Genomic DNA, 18490 nt, shown 5'->3' with positions numbered 1-18490 from the left:
ACCATACCATACCTGTTTAGTGTTACAACAATTACACTATACACTATAACATTTTCTATGCACGTATGTAGACTATTTCACATTAGTTACTGTGACACATTAGTGCAGGGTTTTTTAAATCCCAAAAAAATGCCTAATTAAATAAACTTGTCACAAATGCCCCCTTGTGGAGGCATCTTGTAAACCACAGAGAGTAAGATACATTGCTTGTCTTGCCTGGGTCGCATAAAAAATCACGGACAAAATGTGGGTCGCTTGAAAAAAAGCATTCGTGGGTAATGCATACTCAAACAGATGTCTGGCATTGCTGTGTTGCCATTCCCGTTCCTTTTATGAGGACTTTAAAACACTTTTGTCAGTTGTTTACCTGAATTTGTTTCCTGTTGTTGCTAGCAGAGGGGGTCTTCTGGGGCTTCTTACCGTTCTGTGGCGAGCGGACCTGAAAGCTGCCGACTGTTGTTTACTACATTACCCAGAATCCCAAAGGACCCCACCACCTCGCTTTCTAAAAACATCAGATGGGAAGAGACTCAGGAGGAGATGGGGTGGGGTATGAGGATGTACATGGCTTTATGGTGCTTGTTTGTTCACCGTTAGACTTTAAAAAGGGTTTTACTATATCTGCGAGAGCTGAGAAAGATTTCTGACTTGCACTAAGTGATTTTCTCTGTGTGAATGTTGTCTCAAATGTGGAGCCATTTATTATTTTAATTCTGGATGGATTGTAGACTATATTGCCTTTATTAGCATCTAAAAAAATACTAATGATTTACAATTGCTCATACATTCAATTTTATTATTTAAACAATTTATTGAATAGATTTTTCCTTATTTATTTATGCATTTTTTTCCCTTTTTCTCCCGATTTAACATAGTCAGTGTGTCTTCTGCTGCTGGGGATCCTGATTGCGTTAGAGGAGGGTATATTTTGCCTGCTCACGCCCCCTCTGACGTTCTAGCGGACCCCTTCTTTTACGCCTGTGCTTCGGTGGATTTGCATATGAAGCTCATCCATTTTCTGCACAGGCACCTCGGTCTGCTAACCGGGGTCCTTGCACAGCGTTTGAATACCCCACCTACTTAGTCCGGTCATTTTCCCACCCAGCAGACACGGTGGCCAATTTTTGTCTGCTGTAGGCACTGCTAATCGTGCCCGCTAGAGGGCGCCCAGCCGACCGGTAGCAGAGCAGAGATTCGAACCAGGGTGTTCAAATAAATTAAAAATCATTTAAAATAATAATAATCATTTGCACATGGTTTTATACTAAGACGTATTTCAAAAGCTGCTTTAAAAGGATCCTGCAAAAGTTGCTACAGCAATGTGGCAGAGCCACAGCCAACACTTTAAATACTCTTAAACAGCCTAAAAGTGTTGAAGAAACCACAAGTACTCACCTCTGGTGACTGGTGCACTACTTGTTATTTCACAATATGCACACTAAGAATAAGTAATGTCAAAGAGAAGCCTGCAATTGTAAAAAGAGTTGCAGGATGACGTAAAAACAGCAGAAACAACAAATGGGGAATTACGAAGCTATGTACTGCACCAAAAAGGGCATTTAACATAAAAATCTATGTTATAAAAATTTTAAATAGGTGCTCAGGTGGCTCCTGACATTTCGAACTCATTGGTTCAAAACTCAGCTCTTCCATCCGGCTGGGTTGGGCTACATGAACAACGATTGGTTTGTTGTTCAAACAGAGTGGGATGCCGGATAGGGACCTCATAGCTGATGCAATTATAACCTCTGCTGGCTGTTTGATGGCGCCTGCACAGAGACGGGGAAGAGTGCATTGATCAGGGTGTGGCTCTTTGTTCACAAAGCTGATCCACATATCAACTTGACTAGTGCAGGTAAAAAGATGCAGTCGGCTACTTCACACGTGTCGGAGGGGGTGTGTGTTAGTTTCGTTCTCCTCAAGCAGGGATTGGCATCGGAGAGGAAGCGTAATGCAATCGGGCAATTGGACGTGCTAAAGTTGGGAGAAAAAAGGGAGAAAATGTATAAACAAAATATATTTATCTAAACAATATATATATATATATATATATATATATATATATATACAGTATATATATATATATATATATATATATACAGTGTATCACAAAAGTGAGTACACCCCTCACATTTCTGCAGATATTTAAGTATATCTTTTCATGGGACAACACTGACAAAATGACACTTTGACACAATGAAAAGTAGTCTGTGTGCAGCTTATATAACAGTGTAAATTTATTCTTCCCTCAAAATAACTCAATATACAGCCATTAATGTCTAAACCATCGGCAACAAAAGTGAGTACACCCCTTAGTGAAAGTTCCTGAAGTGTCAATATTTTGTGTGGCCATCATTATTTCCCAGAACTGCCTTAACTCTCCTGGGCATGGAGTTTACCAGAGCTTCACAGGTTGCCACTGGAATGCTTTTCCACTCCTCCATGACGACATCACGGAGCTGGCGGATATTCGAGACTTTGCGCTCCTCCACCTTCCGCTTGAGGATGCCCCAAAGGTGTTCTATTGGGTTTAGGTCTGGAGACATGCTTGGCCAGTCCATCACCTTTACCCTCAGCCTCTTCAATAAAGCAGTGGTCGTCTTAGAGGTGTGTTTGGGGTCATTATCATGCTGGAACACTGCCCTGCGACCCAGTTTCCGGAGGGAGGGGATCATGCTCTGCTTCAGTATTTCACAGTACATATTGGAGTTCATGTGTCCCTCAATGAAATGTAACTCCCCAACACCTGCTGCACTCATGCAGCCCCAGACCATGGCATTCCCACCACCATTCTTGACTGTAGGCATGACACACTTATCTTTGTACTCCTCACGTGATTGCTGCCACACATGCTTGAGACCATCTGAACCAAACAAATTAATCTTGGTCTCATCAGACCATAGGACATGGTTCCAGTAATCCATGTCCTTTGTCTTCAGCAAACTGTTTGCGGGCTTTCTTGTGTAGAGACTTCAGAAGAGGCTTCCTTTTGGGGTGACAGCCATGCAGACCAATTTGATGTAGTGTGCGGCGTATGGTCTGAGCACTGACAGGCTGACCCCCCACCTTTTCAATCTCTGCAGCAATGCTGACAGCACTCCTGCGCCTATCTTTCAAAGACAGCAGTTGGATGTGACGCTGAGCACGTGCACTCAGCTTCTTTGGACGACCAACGCAAGGTCTGTTCTGAGTGGACCCTGCTCTTTTAAAACGCTGGATGATCTTGGCCACTGTGCTGCAGCTCAGTTTCAGGGTGTTGGCAATCTTCTTGTAGCCTTGGCCATTTTCATGTAGCGCAACAATTCGTCTTTTAAGATCCTCAGAGAGTTCTTTGCCATGAGGTGCCATGTTGGAACTTTCAGTGACCAGTATGAGAGAGTGTGAGAGCTGTACTACTAAATTGAACACGCCTGCTCCCTATGCACACCTGAGACCTAGTAACACTAACGAGTCACATGACATTTTGGAGGGAAAATGACAAGCAGTGCTCAATTTGGACATTTAGGGGTGTAGTCTCTTAGGGGTGTACTCACTTTTGTTGCCGGTGGTTTAGACATTAATGGCTGTATATTGAGTTATTTTGAGGGAAGAATAAATTTACACTGTTATATAAGCTGCACACAGACTACTTTTCATGGTGTCAAAGTGTCATTTTGTCAGTGTTGTCCAATGAAAAGATATACTTAAATATCTGCAGAAATGTGAGGGGTGTACTCACTTTTGTGATACACTGTATATTAAAAAGTTTTAAATAAAAAATAAAACTCTTTGGCAGTAATTCAGCTTGTTATGTTTGGAGAAAGAAAGGTTGCACAAATTATTCTATACATTTTATATTAACAGTGAAGTATCAGATGGAAGCATCATGATATAATGACAACTACAAACTTTAAGCTTAATAATTCAAGACTTAGAGGTATTGTAGGTATATTTTAGGTATATGTAATTACCTAAATATGTTGTCAGTGACAGCTCAGTCTAAAGCATTATTCCAATCTGATCTTCTCAAATTTCTGTATATTCTTTCCCCTATTAGCTTAAATGAAAAGGACTAACTAGACATAAATGCAGCTATTGTTTGGAGTTTTTAAAGTACAAAAGCTCACCTAGTTCATGCTCTCTCTGTTTGTTGTCTCTTAGTATAATACTTTGAATTAAAGCCCTAAAATGAGCCCTGAGAACTGCTGATCAATTCAGGTCAATATCTTAAGAAACATTTTAGATCATGGTCATGTCATCAGCTTCAAAGCTTCAAGCATTTATTCATTCTAAAGTCGAGGGAGGTTTGGGGCCACTTGGAAACAATAAGAGCAAGGTAGAAATAAACACTAGACAGGGTAACAGTATATAAAACATCCCTATTATCTCACCCACTCACATCTAGGGGCAATTTAGAACAGCCAGTTAACATTTTACCACTATTTAGGTTGAAATAGAAAACTGTAGTACATGTAGTATCCTGGTCCTCATGGCCCTTATTGCTGTGCAACACCCACCTTACTAGTTGTACAATTATGCTACCCTCAGATTTTAGAGCTGTTTATTCATAACTGTTGTTGATTGCATTTTTGTACCCTGATCATGGGCGGCTTTAATAATTTTGTGGCCCTTCAACTTACTCGCAAACATGAGTATTTACCATGGTTTGTACTCAATAACATTGAAGTGGGTAGCACTGTCACCGCACAGCAAGAAGGTCCTGGGTTCTTTTCCCAGGTGCGGTTGTCCGGGTTCTTTCTGTGTGGAGTTTGCATGTTCTCCCCGTGTCTGTGTGGGTTCCCTCTGGGAGCTCTGGTTTACTCCCACAGTCCAAAGACATTCAGTCAGGTGAATTGGAGATGCAAAATTGTCCATGACTGTGTTTGATATTAAACTTGTGAACTGATCATTCTTGTGTAACTAGTAATTACCCTTTCTGTCATGAATGTAACCAAGGTGTGTAAAACATGACTTTAAAATCTAATAAATAAATTAATAAATATGGCCAAAGATTGTGGACATGTGACCATTAGCTTTTGGACATCCCATTCCAAATTCATGAAGTTTCCTCCCTTCTTTTTTTTTTTAAATTTTCTAAATTTTCTTTTTTCCCCTAATTTTTCTCCCCTAATCTAGTCGTGTCCAATTACCCTGATTGCATCCTCTATACTGATTCGTCCCTTCACCGCTGACTGAGGACGCCTCTCAACTGACATACGCCCCTGAGTCCAGTTCATACACTGACGGGCACTGTGTACGGAGGGCCACATTCCCATCAGCATTATTCCTCAGCCCTGTGCAGGCGCCATCAGGGGCCGCAGTTGCACCAGTTATGAGGACCTATGGTCCGACGTTTTACCCCTATGAACAACATCCAATCGTTGTTCATGCTGCCGCCCAGCCCAGTCGGAAAGGCAGAGCTGAGATTCGAAACTACATATTCGAAACCCCAACTCTGGTGTGCTAGGACACACACACACACCTAGTGCAATTTTAATTGCTCCAGTTAACCTGACTGCATGTCTTTGGACTTGTAAGGAAACCAGAGCACACTGAGGAAACCGACACAGACAGCGGGAAAACATGCAAACTCCACACAGAATGAACCAATCACAGCCGCTCAGGTGGCGCAGTGGTAAAAACACACGATGTTCACCAGAGCTGAGATCTCGAATACAACGATTGGCCTGTTGTTCAGATAGGGGCGTGATTAAGCCGGATGGGGACTCTCTCTCAGACTAGTGCGATTACGACCTCTGCTGGCTGGTTGGTGGCACCTGCACGGAGATGGGAAAGGAGTGCGGTAGAGGGTGTGGCTCTCCGTATACAGCGCTGTACTGCACTGCACTCGTTAAGTGTAGGTGATAAGATGTTCGATTGCTGTGCATCTGTCGGAGGGGGCGTGGAGCAGTCTCGTCCTCCCCAATCATAAGCAGAGACCAGCATTAGTGAGAGGATGATTGACGGGCAGAAATTGGATGCACTAAAGTGAGAGAAAAAGGGAAAAAAAAAAAGAATGAACCAATCAATCACTGAAGGAATCAAAGACCCAACATAGGCTATTGGTAGTTTAACATAGATCTATATCACATCACAAAAAATCTCACATATGCCTATAGCTTATTGATTTTCTCATCCCATCACATGGGCTTCTTTTTTATGACCCCCCCTCTAGGCTCACTGAAGCCCTCTAGGGTCCTCTAACCACTAAGTAGACACTGAAAATTCCAGTGCTTAAGATATAATTAATTGGTAAGATTTTCATGCTGTGTTAGAAAAAAATTGACCCATTATTAATAACTGTGTTTTTCATTTCCAACAAGCATAAATATTTGGACTGTATAAATAAATAAATCATTGAATCATGAATATGATGATTACTTCCTTTTCTCTCTGTCGGGAGCCTGTAATTTAACCAGCATGTCATTTTATACAGGGAAGTAATGCTGAGTAAAGGAAAATTTCACATCAAGACTCATTACCCTTTGTCTCTCTCACACGTACTAAATTGGACCAAATCATGGGGGCAGAATTAGGGATGTCTTTGCTGTCACCTGGTTGAACGATGACACTACATACATTTTAATGATGATCTGCTTTGCCCTTTAACAGTCCTGGTGATGGGTCTGCCTTATTTTAAATATGTCTGTGCTGAAAATAATCCATGATAAAAACTTGGAGGAAAAGTAAGTTATTACGGGAGTCCAATGGTCAAATTCAAGCAGAGAAAGCTGATAAAGTTCTTTAATGTGGAGCACATAGTGCATTTTACTATAAAATCAACCTTCAGCCATGGAGAGAAAAAAAAAATGGGTACAAACTTTAAGGCCATGCATTTATGATGGGATGCCAAGTAAACTCCTAAATAAATAAAAATACACGAGAACTGAGTTCTATACCTGCTCAGCCAAACAACTGAATTATATAAATTTTTTATGTACATACAGAAAGATACTGTTTGCATTTATTTATTATGCATGAAAGCAAACAATAACTAACACCTGCCTATGTGAAGAATACATAGTGCTGTAAGAGGTAATTTCTTCCATTTGTCCCGCTTATATGTTTTAACTCATCAAATTAGTTTAAATATTAAAAATAACAATATTATAAAAAATAATTATATTAAAAAAAGTTACCAGTTAATGTTTTTTTTTTCTTTTTTTAATGACAAGATGATAAGATAATAAGATAAGATACCTTTATTGTCATTGCACAGTGTACAACGAAATTAAACAGCAATCCAACAGCGCTCACACATACAATAAGTAAACACAGGAACAAGAAGTATATACATGTACACAATATACACACATGTATGTGTGCCTAAAAATCTATAATAAAAAAAAAAAAAAAAAACTATAATTATAAAAAAAACCATTGACAATGTTTGAAAACCACAGTGAGGTAGCAGTGAGGTACTGGGGTATTCAGTAACAAGTTTAGTTACTGAAATTTAAATGCTGTTTGACCTCACCTGGTTCTGTGTGAAAAAGTAATTGCTCCATTAGCTACTAAATCAACCAGTTAACCAAATTTAATTGATAATTGGGTTCTATTTCACTTGCCACACAAAGGCATGATTACTGCCAGACCTGTTGAATCTAAACATCACTTAAAAAGAACCTGTCTGGCAATGTAACACAGGTAAAGCAAACATAATGTCATATTCTAAAGAGGTTAAAAAAACATATTGTCGCTGTCTGGTGACAGTATCTCCAAAAACCCAACTTTTCAGGAAAAGGAAAAAACTTTTTTCCCTGACAGTAACAGTGCAAACAAACCACGGATAGCGCAGTTTAGATACAATTCAGCACAGAAATAAATAAAAAAATTCAGAAACAGTCCATCGGTTTCATATGTAAAATGGACTTACGTGTATTGTAGACAGCAAACAGGGACATACACAGATTTCTTTTTGTGAATTCCAAAGAGCACGTCCAACTTCCTGCACAGCCTGTTGTGTTTTCTTTTAAATACTGCGGGTATTAATGTGTGTTTTATTACTAGCAGAGTCTAATATTACTATACTAGACTATACCTGGTCAAAATCGGCACATTTAATCTAGCAGCCAATGGAAATACTTGTTAAAGTGATTGCGTGATTTTTCATCTTTTCATTGGTCATTTTGATATTAGCTGCTATGGACAGACTGAGATTTATACCCACAATCAACATGTAAAAAAGTGAAAACCGCTAAAAGTAGAGATACGTCTTTTTTTATCGGACAGTGACGATATGTAAAACTAAGTCATTGAAGTCTACCAGTCTTTGGAAAGGGTTACAAAGCAACTTTTACGGCTCTGGGAATCCAGCAAACCACTGTAAGAGCAATGATCCACAAATGGTAAAACTTGAAACAGTGGTGAACCTATTCAGCAGTGGCCCTCTTTTATCAAGAATGAATTTGACGACTCATCCAGGGGGTCACGAAAAACCCAGATATACATCTAAAGAACTGCAGGTCTCACATGCTTGAATTATGGTTCATGTACAATATTCCACAATAAGAAAGAGACTTGACAAAATGCTAAACAAAAAGTCTCGCCTTGCATTTACCAAAAAAAAACATCTAGGTGACCACCACAACTTACAGAAAATATTTTATTTTCTTTAAAGAAAATAAAGAGCTTCGCCTACAATGTTAAAAATGTAGTAAGGTTCAAGTATTTATTTACAATGCTATTTACAGTACATACAAAAGAAAACTATTTATAAGACACCAACACATATATACAAGCTTCAGGGTGAGCACAGATCAAAACAATAAACAAAACCTCCAACTAACTACAAAGAAAATTCAGCTAAACTAAGCATTAAACAGAAACACAATTCTAAACCTTCCTAGTTATCAAAAACAAGAGAAAAGAGTAATCAAACAAAAATGGCAGCTCACCCCTACCAACTATCAACAGAAATCATAAAGCAAAAGCACAGTACTATAAATACTGCAAGCTCAATAAACCACAACCGTAACGCAAAGGAGCAACCTAGTGCTAACATGTTGGCTGTTCTTTCTGAATTTCAGCATCTCTGGACTGAGATGTCTCATCCTGATTGGCAGGGCCGGCGCTAGGGGGGGGCTGAGGGGGGCATTGCCCCCCCAAATTGTATCTTTGCCCCCCCAAGCACAATGCAAGCAACGGCTATTTTTAAAATTATCTCTGAACCAATCACAAAAATGCATTTTGTTTTACAGTGTGAAGATATTTCCTTGCTTATTCCTGATTGGCTCTTTGAGTCATATAAAAATCGGCAGACTGCCCCAAACAGTTCAGTTCGGCAGTATATGTTCTGTTAGTGTGAGCGAGAGGCAGGTATACTGGTAAACACTTTTTTTTTACAGAATTAGTATTCTTTTGTTTTCTTTATATTTTAATTTCCCAATAATATAAATATTCTCACTCATTCCTATTTCCACGTTTGAATATTCTCAGTCTGTGTGTAGGTACATTTGTCAGCTTTGACTTAAATTTGTATTAAAGCCTTTCAAGAAATAGAGTTGTTCTATTAGTAATGGCAATTTAATTAAGGGGGCGTATTAAAATGAAATACAATTAGATAATCTTTTTTCTCCATTTACATAATCAACATGTATTTTTTAATCATTGGGTTTTAAGTTTAAGTTCGAAAACATGCATTTTTATTTCTTTACCTCATACATCACTTTAAGCCAGTATCAATAGCTTGGCTGTCATCATTCATGCACAAATCAAGCCTTGAATATATTTCTGGCTTCAAAAACATGACTATCAACATGCCCCCTCATTAGGTTTTACTGCCCCCCCAAGCAAAGCAGTCCAGAACCGGGGCTGCTGATTGGTCAGCCAGACAGTCACAGGTTCATTGTGGATATTGCAGTCTTCTGGGAGTCATAGGCACACACACAAAAGAAAATCCCCTCTACTGACTACTGACATGTAGTGGGCCATGTCTCATCCTGATTGGTCAGCCAGACAGTCACAGGTGCATTGTGGATATTGCAGTCTTCTGGGAGTCATAGGCACACACACAAAAGAAAATCCCCTCTACTGACTCCTAAAGGCTTACAGCCGTAACACATACCAACAGTCAAACATGGTGGTGTCCTGATTTGAATTTCATTGAAATGCTATTGCAAGACCTTAAATGGGCAGTTCTCATTAAAAACCCTCAGATGTAGTGGGCCAAAATTTCTCCACAGCAATGTAGAAGACTCATGCTTATCGTTATTATGCTGAAAAATAAAACCATTCCCTTTTTAGAAAGAATGGCATAATGAATTAAAACCTGTTAAACTTTTTAGCATTTATGATAACATCAATGCAGACAATATCACCAACACCAAAAGCAAAAACTGCTCCCCAAACCAGGACAGACTCATGACCATGTTTTAAATGTTTTACCCCAAGACTAGTAAAAAGTGTTCTGTGGGCTGAGTCAAAGTTGAAAAATTAACATGTCCCATTAAGAACATTATACCAACAGTCAAACATGGTGGTGATCATGTGATGGTCTGGGGCTGCTTTGCTTTCACAGGAAAGTCCTATAACTAAAACTCCTGATGGAAAAGGTCTGCCTGTCACTTCATAAACTAATCCTCAAGCATAGCTGGGTTTTGTGACAGGACAATGATCTGAAACACAAAAGCCAAGTCAGGCCTTGATTTGAATTCCATTGAAATGCTATGGCAATGCATTAAATGGGCAGTTCATGCTTAAAAACCCTCCAGTGTAGCATAATTAAAACAATTTTGCTAAGAAGAGTGGGCCAAAATTCCTCCACAGCAATGTAGAAGACTTATCAAATGTTAACGCAAATGTCTGATTGCACTTGTTACTGCCAAGAGTTATAAGGTTTCACAGCCAGTTATTAGGTTTAAAACCAGCTTATGTCCACTGTTGCAGCCCTTTATGGCCCATCTGGCAAAAGATCTGAAAACCACTGCTTAAGTTTATCAGGAGGGGATGAGTCGATAGCGTTGGGAACCCTGATAGTCATGCATATTTTATCTGAAGCGTGCTTGGAGTGTATATCATTGATTCAATAAGAACGTACTGTCTGCAGGGTTCCTGGCACTGTGCAAAATATGCCAGTTTCATACCGGGTCCAGAGCACTGAAACAATATACTGGCTTTTTAAAAATAAATACATTAAGCCTCTTTTTGCTTATTTACTGTCAGATTCCACTGTTAATAATGCATGCAATGAATTTGATTGGGACATCTGCACACTAGTTGGTGGCTTTCACCCAAAATGTGGACCAACAGTCATTAAATAAGTGGGAGAACTATAGTACTGTGCAAAAGTCCTAGGCTACAACTAACTTTGTTGTTTTAGCAAAGTTTTAATGACCATGCATATTTATTTTTCCATATTTAAAAGTACTTAGTGTGACCTTTCTTTGCACAAAGCACATCTTGAACTTTTTAAGGCAGACTGTCCTGAAGATTTCTGAAGTAATCTTCTGCTATATTATACCAGGCTTGTTTCAGCACTTCAGTTCTTAAGATTTTAGGCTTTCTTATATTTCTCTGTTCAGATAATACCATATTGCCATTATAATATTCAATTCTGGACTGTGTGAAGGACAGGCCATGACTGCCAGGGTTTTATCAGCTGTTGACAGACTCATGACCATGTTTTACTGAAGGCCACAGACAGTCACTCTTCCACTTTTCTCTATAACTTTTACTTTCACATATTTTTGACAATTGGACCCAAAAATTAGATTAAAACTTGGATTCCTCACTCCATAATACTGCTTTCCATTGATCTTCATTCCGATCTTTGTGAGCTTTAGCATATCATAGCCTTTTCACCCTGTTCCCTTTCTGTAAAAGTGGTTTCTTTTATATATTTGTTTTACCACATGTACACAGTCATATTTAGAATTTGATATTAAAGTTGGTCGTAATTCTAGAAAGAAAATATTTGATCTAGGATTACCATGCAACTTCTGCACCTGTCCACCAGTGGCTGCTGTTACTTAAGTTTGATTGTCACTATAACTCACACCTGTTTTTCATGGACCTGCTTATTTCAGGACGGTGCTCACAAATACACACAATAAGAACTGCAGATCTAATCAGTAATACCAAGCTGTTTTGTGTATGACCCTGTTCTTCTTGTAGGTTGGACATTAATGTTTAATAAACCTCTGCACATGGAAGCACACTCTCCCGTACGTGGAAGCTTGGTGTGAGAATTCGCATGTATCAGCCGTATTTCTACCTAGAATTTTAAGGTGTTGTGGAGCTGCAAACCTGACCAAAATAAAATAGGTGTAGTAAGACAGCACAGAACAAAAAAAACAAAAGTGCACACAAAAAATATAAAATACATAAGTAAAACACAATTAAACAGTAAAACATAAAATGTATTATAATTACATTATCCCGACAGGATGCCAATCCATCACAAGACTAAAATTACAAATATGTATTTATTAATTTTCACTCAGATTTTGTAGATTGGTCAGGGTCACAAGGTAGCAGAAATCACCCTGAACAGGGTGGCAATTCATTTCAGCAACACACGCACTAATACCTTCACTCACACCTAGGAGTCTAAGCCAGAATCATGCTGTGGCTGTAAAAGTCATGTTTATAGAGCTAGGAGTTAAAATAAAATCTGACACCAATGTGTATATCAGGGGTTGAAAACCTATGCCACATGTGCCACAGCTGGAATGTAGAGCATGATATTTCAAACTTAACTATTGGTTGAAGTGAGTAGTAAGGTAAGGTGGATTAATTTACACTAGTGGCTAATCAAGGTGTCAGGCGTGAGTCAGCTTTAAGCTTGTGCAAAGTTAGTGTAATATGGCAGCTAAACATGCTAAAGTGGACCATGGTGATCTTTTTAGCTATAACAACATCCACACTTCTTCACAATAATTTAAAGTATGTCTGTGGGAATATGTGCACATTCAGCCTAAAGCGAATTGGAGTCAATAAAGCCTCAATTAATTATTCAGTTTATTTTTAAAGCTGTTCATTGGGGCTGAGGACAGGGCACTGTGCAGGCCACTGGAAAAAGCAAGCTTTTCATGTCTTTATAGCTCCTGGTTTGTGCACAGTAGCACAGCAATGCTGGAACAGGAAAGAGTCATCCATAAACTGTTGCTGCAAAGTTGGACATTTTATTACACGTTAGTAACTGTTGTGGTTGAAACAAATTAATTCAATAATTTGAAGAATATTTAATATATAAATAACACAATGTTTCTTACAATTACTTTGATTTTTATTTTATTGCAGACAGTATGAACCAAAGATACACCGATCAGGCACAACATTATGACCACTGTCCTAATATTGTGTTGGTCCCCCTTTTGCTGCCAAAACAGCCCTGAACCGTTGAGGCATAGACTCCACTAGACCCCTGAAGGTGTGCTGTGGTATCTGGCACCAAGACATTAGCAGCAGATCCTTTAACTCCTGTAAGCTGCGAGGTGGGGCCTCCATGGATTGCTCCTCAAACTATTCCTGAACCATTGTTGCTTTGTGGCAGGGCGCATTATCCTGCTGAAAGAGACCACAGCCATCAGGGAATACTGTTTCCATGAAAGAGTGTACATGGTCTGCAACAATGCAGTAGCTCGTCTGTTGGATCGGACCACACAGACCAGCCTTCGGTCCCCATGTGCATCTATAAGCCCATGACCCTGTCGCCAGTTTTCCACTGTTCCTTCCTTGGACCACTTTTGATAGATATTGACCACTGCAGACCGGGAACACCCCACAAGAGCTGCAGTTTTGGAGATGCTCTGACCAAGTTGTCTAGTCATCACAATTTGGCCCTTGTCAAACTCACTCAAATCCTTACACTTGCTCATTTATCCTGCTTCTAACATCAACTTTGAGGATAAAATGTTCACTTGTTGCCTAATATATTCCACTAATATATTTTGGCACCAAAGATACGAAGTATTTCAGGTGTTATGTTGTCCCGGTCTTTCTGCAAACACGTCTTAAGGTGTGTAACAGTATGTGGTTGAATGTGGTTGGCACTGTCTCATTTTTCATCTCAAACTTCTCCACACATTCTCTGTTAAGGACAGGTCAGGACTGCAGGCAGGCCACTCCACTACTCATACCCTTTTTTCTGCAGCCATGCTTTTGTAATGTGTGCAGCATGTGGTTTTCATTGACTTATTAAAAATGCATAGATGTTTCCAATCTTGATGCAAATCCCTTCCACTTTTTATTTATTTGTATTTATTTTTTTGCATTTTTTCCAATTTTTCTCCCAATCTAGTTGTATCCAATCGCCCTATTGCATTTTGCTTCCTCTCCACTGATGTTCATCTCCACCCTGGTTGAGGAGAGCCAAACTGACACACGCCCCCTCCAACACATGTGCAGTCGTTGACAGTCGCATCTTTTCACCTGCACCACGCAAGTTCATATGCAGATCAGCTTTGTGTACGGAGAGACATACCCTGATCTTCATTATTCCTTGACTCTGTGCAGGCGCCATCAATCAGCCAGTAGAGGTCGTAATTGCATCATTTATGAGGAATCCCTTATGGCACCCCCCTTGAACAACAGCCAATCTGCCGTATGGCAGAGTTGAGTTTCGAACCAACAAGTTCAAAATGTCAGCTCTGGTGTGCTAGCGTGTTTTACCTCTGCACCACCTGAGCACCCATCCAAACTTTATTTAAAGAATATTGTTTTTAAACATTTAATAATTTGTCCATCTTTGCTTTTAAAAGACCTTTTGTGGATACTGCTTTTGTTCCAAATCATGATAACAATCACCTGTTGACATCATCTGTTTGAAATCACATCATTATTTAGCTTTGAACCTCATTACTAGCCCTAAACTGCCCTGTACCATATTTGTTGGATAGTGTTGCATGCCTGAAATGCAGAAATTGATGTACTGTATATTAACAAATGACATAAAGTTTACTCGACAAAACATTAAAAAATGTTGGTTCATTCTGTCGAAAATTAAATAAATGTCAAAGTAAATGTAAAGAAACACTTTGTTATTATTTTATTTGCATTTTTCAGACTTTTTCTGATTTGGGGTTGTAAATCAGCACTACATACAAAAAAGGTTGCCGACCTCTGGTGTAGATTTTGCACAAAGTCCCTGTGGGCATTTCTAAAGGGCAATAGAGCTGATTAGCTGGTGATCTTTGGCTTAGATGTCCACAGTTTTAGTGTCACTCAGTCGCCTATTTCATCTCAGTTCAGTGATTTTAGAGCCAAACGTATTCCCCTTCTGTCGCATCTGTTCACGAGTCATCAGGTCTGATGCTTCCAGCACAGATGACCTTTAGCTTGACTTACCTCCTAAATCCATACTAACCCACCTTGGATAAACAGAAAGCTGAGCTGATTGGACTGAAGGATTTTCTGCTGGGGAGCTTTGGGCACTCTAGATGTATTATTTCTTGTAACTGAGGAAAGTGTCACTTTTAACAAGGACCTGCCTAAGAACCTTCAAACATCTCCGACATAGTTTAACTGATAAAGCTGGCATTTTCTCTGCGTGGCATTCTGGAATTTTACTGTCAAGTACGTTCTCTCTACTTTTTTACAATGACCATTTGTTAGGTACCACAAGTCTGGTACCACAATACTCCATTGTACTAATAGTTCTGAGTTAGGACTAACAGTACTGTTTTTTTACTGCTTTTTCCCCCGTCACACTATGAGTTTTACATCCTCACTTGGCTTAGCCATATTGGCAGGCAGAGGGTGCAGATTACAGGAAGATGCAGTTATTTTTAAATTGCACTTCGAGGCATTTTCTGTGCCTTATTAAAGGTTACTCACTACAGTTGGGGGGCATTTTTAAAAGCATAGGTGATGACTCAGACTATCTTTTCACTTGCTTTATTGTTGGCATTTTTTAGCTCTTGTTTTCCTGGAACTAAGTCTGTGGACAGTGTCAGCGTCCTGGTTTGAAACTCTTACAGTTGCTGTGGCAGCATTCTAAGCATGTTTAGCTGCTACTGGCTTTCTGAGTGTCCATCTCTTAAGGTTTTTTTTCTCCTTTTGGCAAAAAAAATCTGTTTCATTCTTTGGACCCACTTAAAGCTTTGGTTTGGTTTTGTGTATTTTTGTGTACTTCTAAGGTTTCATTACCTTATTTATTTATTAAATTATTATTTTTCATTGTTTTAATAGCTTCTTAGCAACGGCATTGTTCTGTCTTGTTTAAGCCTCTGCAAATAGGTTATGTGGTTGCACCTGCCATCTGTGTTCATGAGGCACTCGCCACCCTGTTACAGAAGAACAGTGAAGCTTACCAAGAAGTTTTTAGGTGTGGGGTTACCTTCATCCAGTCCAGTGTTTTTACCTTACCTTCTGTTTATTTATTATCTTGTTCCTCCATTTATCCTATCCCAAAGCTTGACCCCTGTATAGCTACAAGTTCTTGCCCCATATGGTTAGTCATGGCCCCTGATCTGACAACTGCATGGTTGGTCACGGCACCCAATTTAATGTTTGTATAGTTGGTCATGTTGCCTTAGTTGATGGCAACATGGTTGCTCTTGGTGCCAGGGGTGATGACTGCATGGTTGATAACGAAGCCAGAGGTCTTGGCAACATGGTGCCTAATTAGTGCACTGACAATGATGCTATTACTTACTTTTATTTAGTATGTAGTTTGTGATCCAGCACAGGGTAATTGCTCACTGGGCTTTTTGGTATTATTAAAACTGTGGACGTTTCCAAGAAGAATTAATATCAGTATTTACATTAGTTCTTTATGTGTATATTTTGTTACTGTATTGTGGTTTTTTAAAAAGAAATGTTGGTTTAAAGTTGGTTCAAAAATGTTTAGTTTTTTTTTTTGTTTATTACATATTTATATACAAAGAAAAGTACCAGCTTACACCAGCATTATAATGAATAATAATAATAAATCATTTACTGTTCTAATGAAGGGGTTAATGAAAGGGTTTTTGTTGTTTTGGTCCTGGACTATGTAAAGTAAAAAGCACTAGACAATAAGTTTGACTTGACCTGAATAACAGTGAATTAGGAATTTACATTGACTGAAAACCCACAACACACTAAAGTTTGTGATTGTCTGTAACTGTCTATGTGAAGTGTTATAACTAAGTAATAATAATATAATTTTTTGTTGTTGTTCTTGCAGGCTTGTATGGCCACACCAACCCCCCAAACTTCTGTGAGCATAAATACTGTGGGCTAGGAAAGCATTGCGTGGTGGACCACAGGACCGGGCAGGGAGAGTGCCAGTGTCTAGAGCACTGCAAGCCCCACTACAAACCTGTATGTGGATCTGATGGAAAACTGTACCAGAACCACTGTGAGCTGCACCGAGCCTCATGCCTGGCCCACCAGAGAATCACCATCATACACAGTGAAGAATGTTTCTACAAAGGTCAGTGATAAGGCTGCTTTTGTTTATGCTTAGTCCATAGTGCTATGAAATGAATTTGTGATCATTGAGAAGTTCAAACAAAGAAGCAAAGTAGTAAATAAGCAGTAGTTGTGTCACTCTAACATACTTCAAGAGACAATCATGCTGCAACTTTTTAGACAGTTTCTAAGGAGGGCACAGGACCACTACAGAGCAGGTATTATTTGGGTGGTGGATCATTCTCAGCACTGCAGTGACACTGACATGGTGGTGGTGTGTTAGTGTGTGTTGTGCTGGTATGAGTGGATGAGACACAGCAATGCTGATGGAGTTTTTAAACACCTCACTGTCACTGCTGCACTGAGAATAGTCCACCAACCAAAAATATCCAGCCAACAGCGCCCTGTGGGCAGCGTCCTGTGACCACTGATGAAGGTCTAGAAGATGACCAACTCAAACAGCAGCAATAGATGAACGATCGTCTCTGACTTTACGTCTACAAGGTGGACCAACTAGGTAGGAGGGTCTAATAGAGTGGACAGTGAGTGGACACAGTATTTAAAAACTCCAGCAGCGCTGCTGTGTCTGATCCACTCATACCAGCACAACACACACTAACACACCACCAACCTGTCAGTGTTACTGCAGAGCTGAGAATGATCCAACACCTAAATAATACCTGTGGTGGTGCTGTGGGGGTCCTGACCATTGAAGAACAGGGTAAAAGCAGGCTAAAAAAGTATGCAGAGAAACAGATGGTATACAGTCAGTAATTGTAGAACTTCAAACGTTGGACTTTGGAACCTCTATTCTGTGCTAATTGTTGTTTCTTATTTGCTTACAACAGCTTATGACAGACATGTTGCTTATCTTTGTACTGTAGACTCCCAGCCACATCTCAAGCAACTGCATGACTAAGGATTTAATGCATAAGCAGCATAAAACTAATATTCCGGCGACATTAATAAACATATTTTCAAAGACAACACAAAATGTTGTGCAAGCCTTCCGAGAACAGTGGAAGCATTTATGGCCACAAAGGAGAAATTGGGGTGAAAGTACTGCCAGTGGTAAAGCTTATGGTGAGGTAATAATAATAAATAATTTGGGCTATATAGTGCATCGTGCATGTAATGTCGGGTTAAGCTGTTTGTATAGTTAACAATATTTCTT

The 18490-nt window shown here is 39.4% G+C and overlaps 1 protein-coding gene across 1 annotated transcript in view; it reads left to right on the top strand.

Moving 5' to 3' along the window:
* The window catches only part of fstl5 (follistatin-like 5), a 267906-nt gene that overhangs the window by 79297 nt on the left and 170119 nt on the right, over positions 1-18490 (top strand). The window contains exon 4 of the mRNA XM_063000647.1: positions 17090-17338. Coding sequence (XP_062856717.1) covers positions 17090-17338 — 249 coding nt within the window. The remainder of the gene's footprint in view (positions 1-17089; positions 17339-18490) is intronic.

The sequence above is a fragment of the Trichomycterus rosablanca genome, chromosome 8, assembly GCF_030014385.1.
Source record: "Trichomycterus rosablanca isolate fTriRos1 chromosome 8, fTriRos1.hap1, whole genome shotgun sequence".
NCBI lineage: Eukaryota > Metazoa > Chordata > Actinopteri > Siluriformes > Trichomycteridae > Trichomycterus > Trichomycterus rosablanca.
The sequence above is the reverse complement of the archived record's forward strand: the minus strand, read 5'-3'. Positions and strand labels throughout refer to the sequence as shown.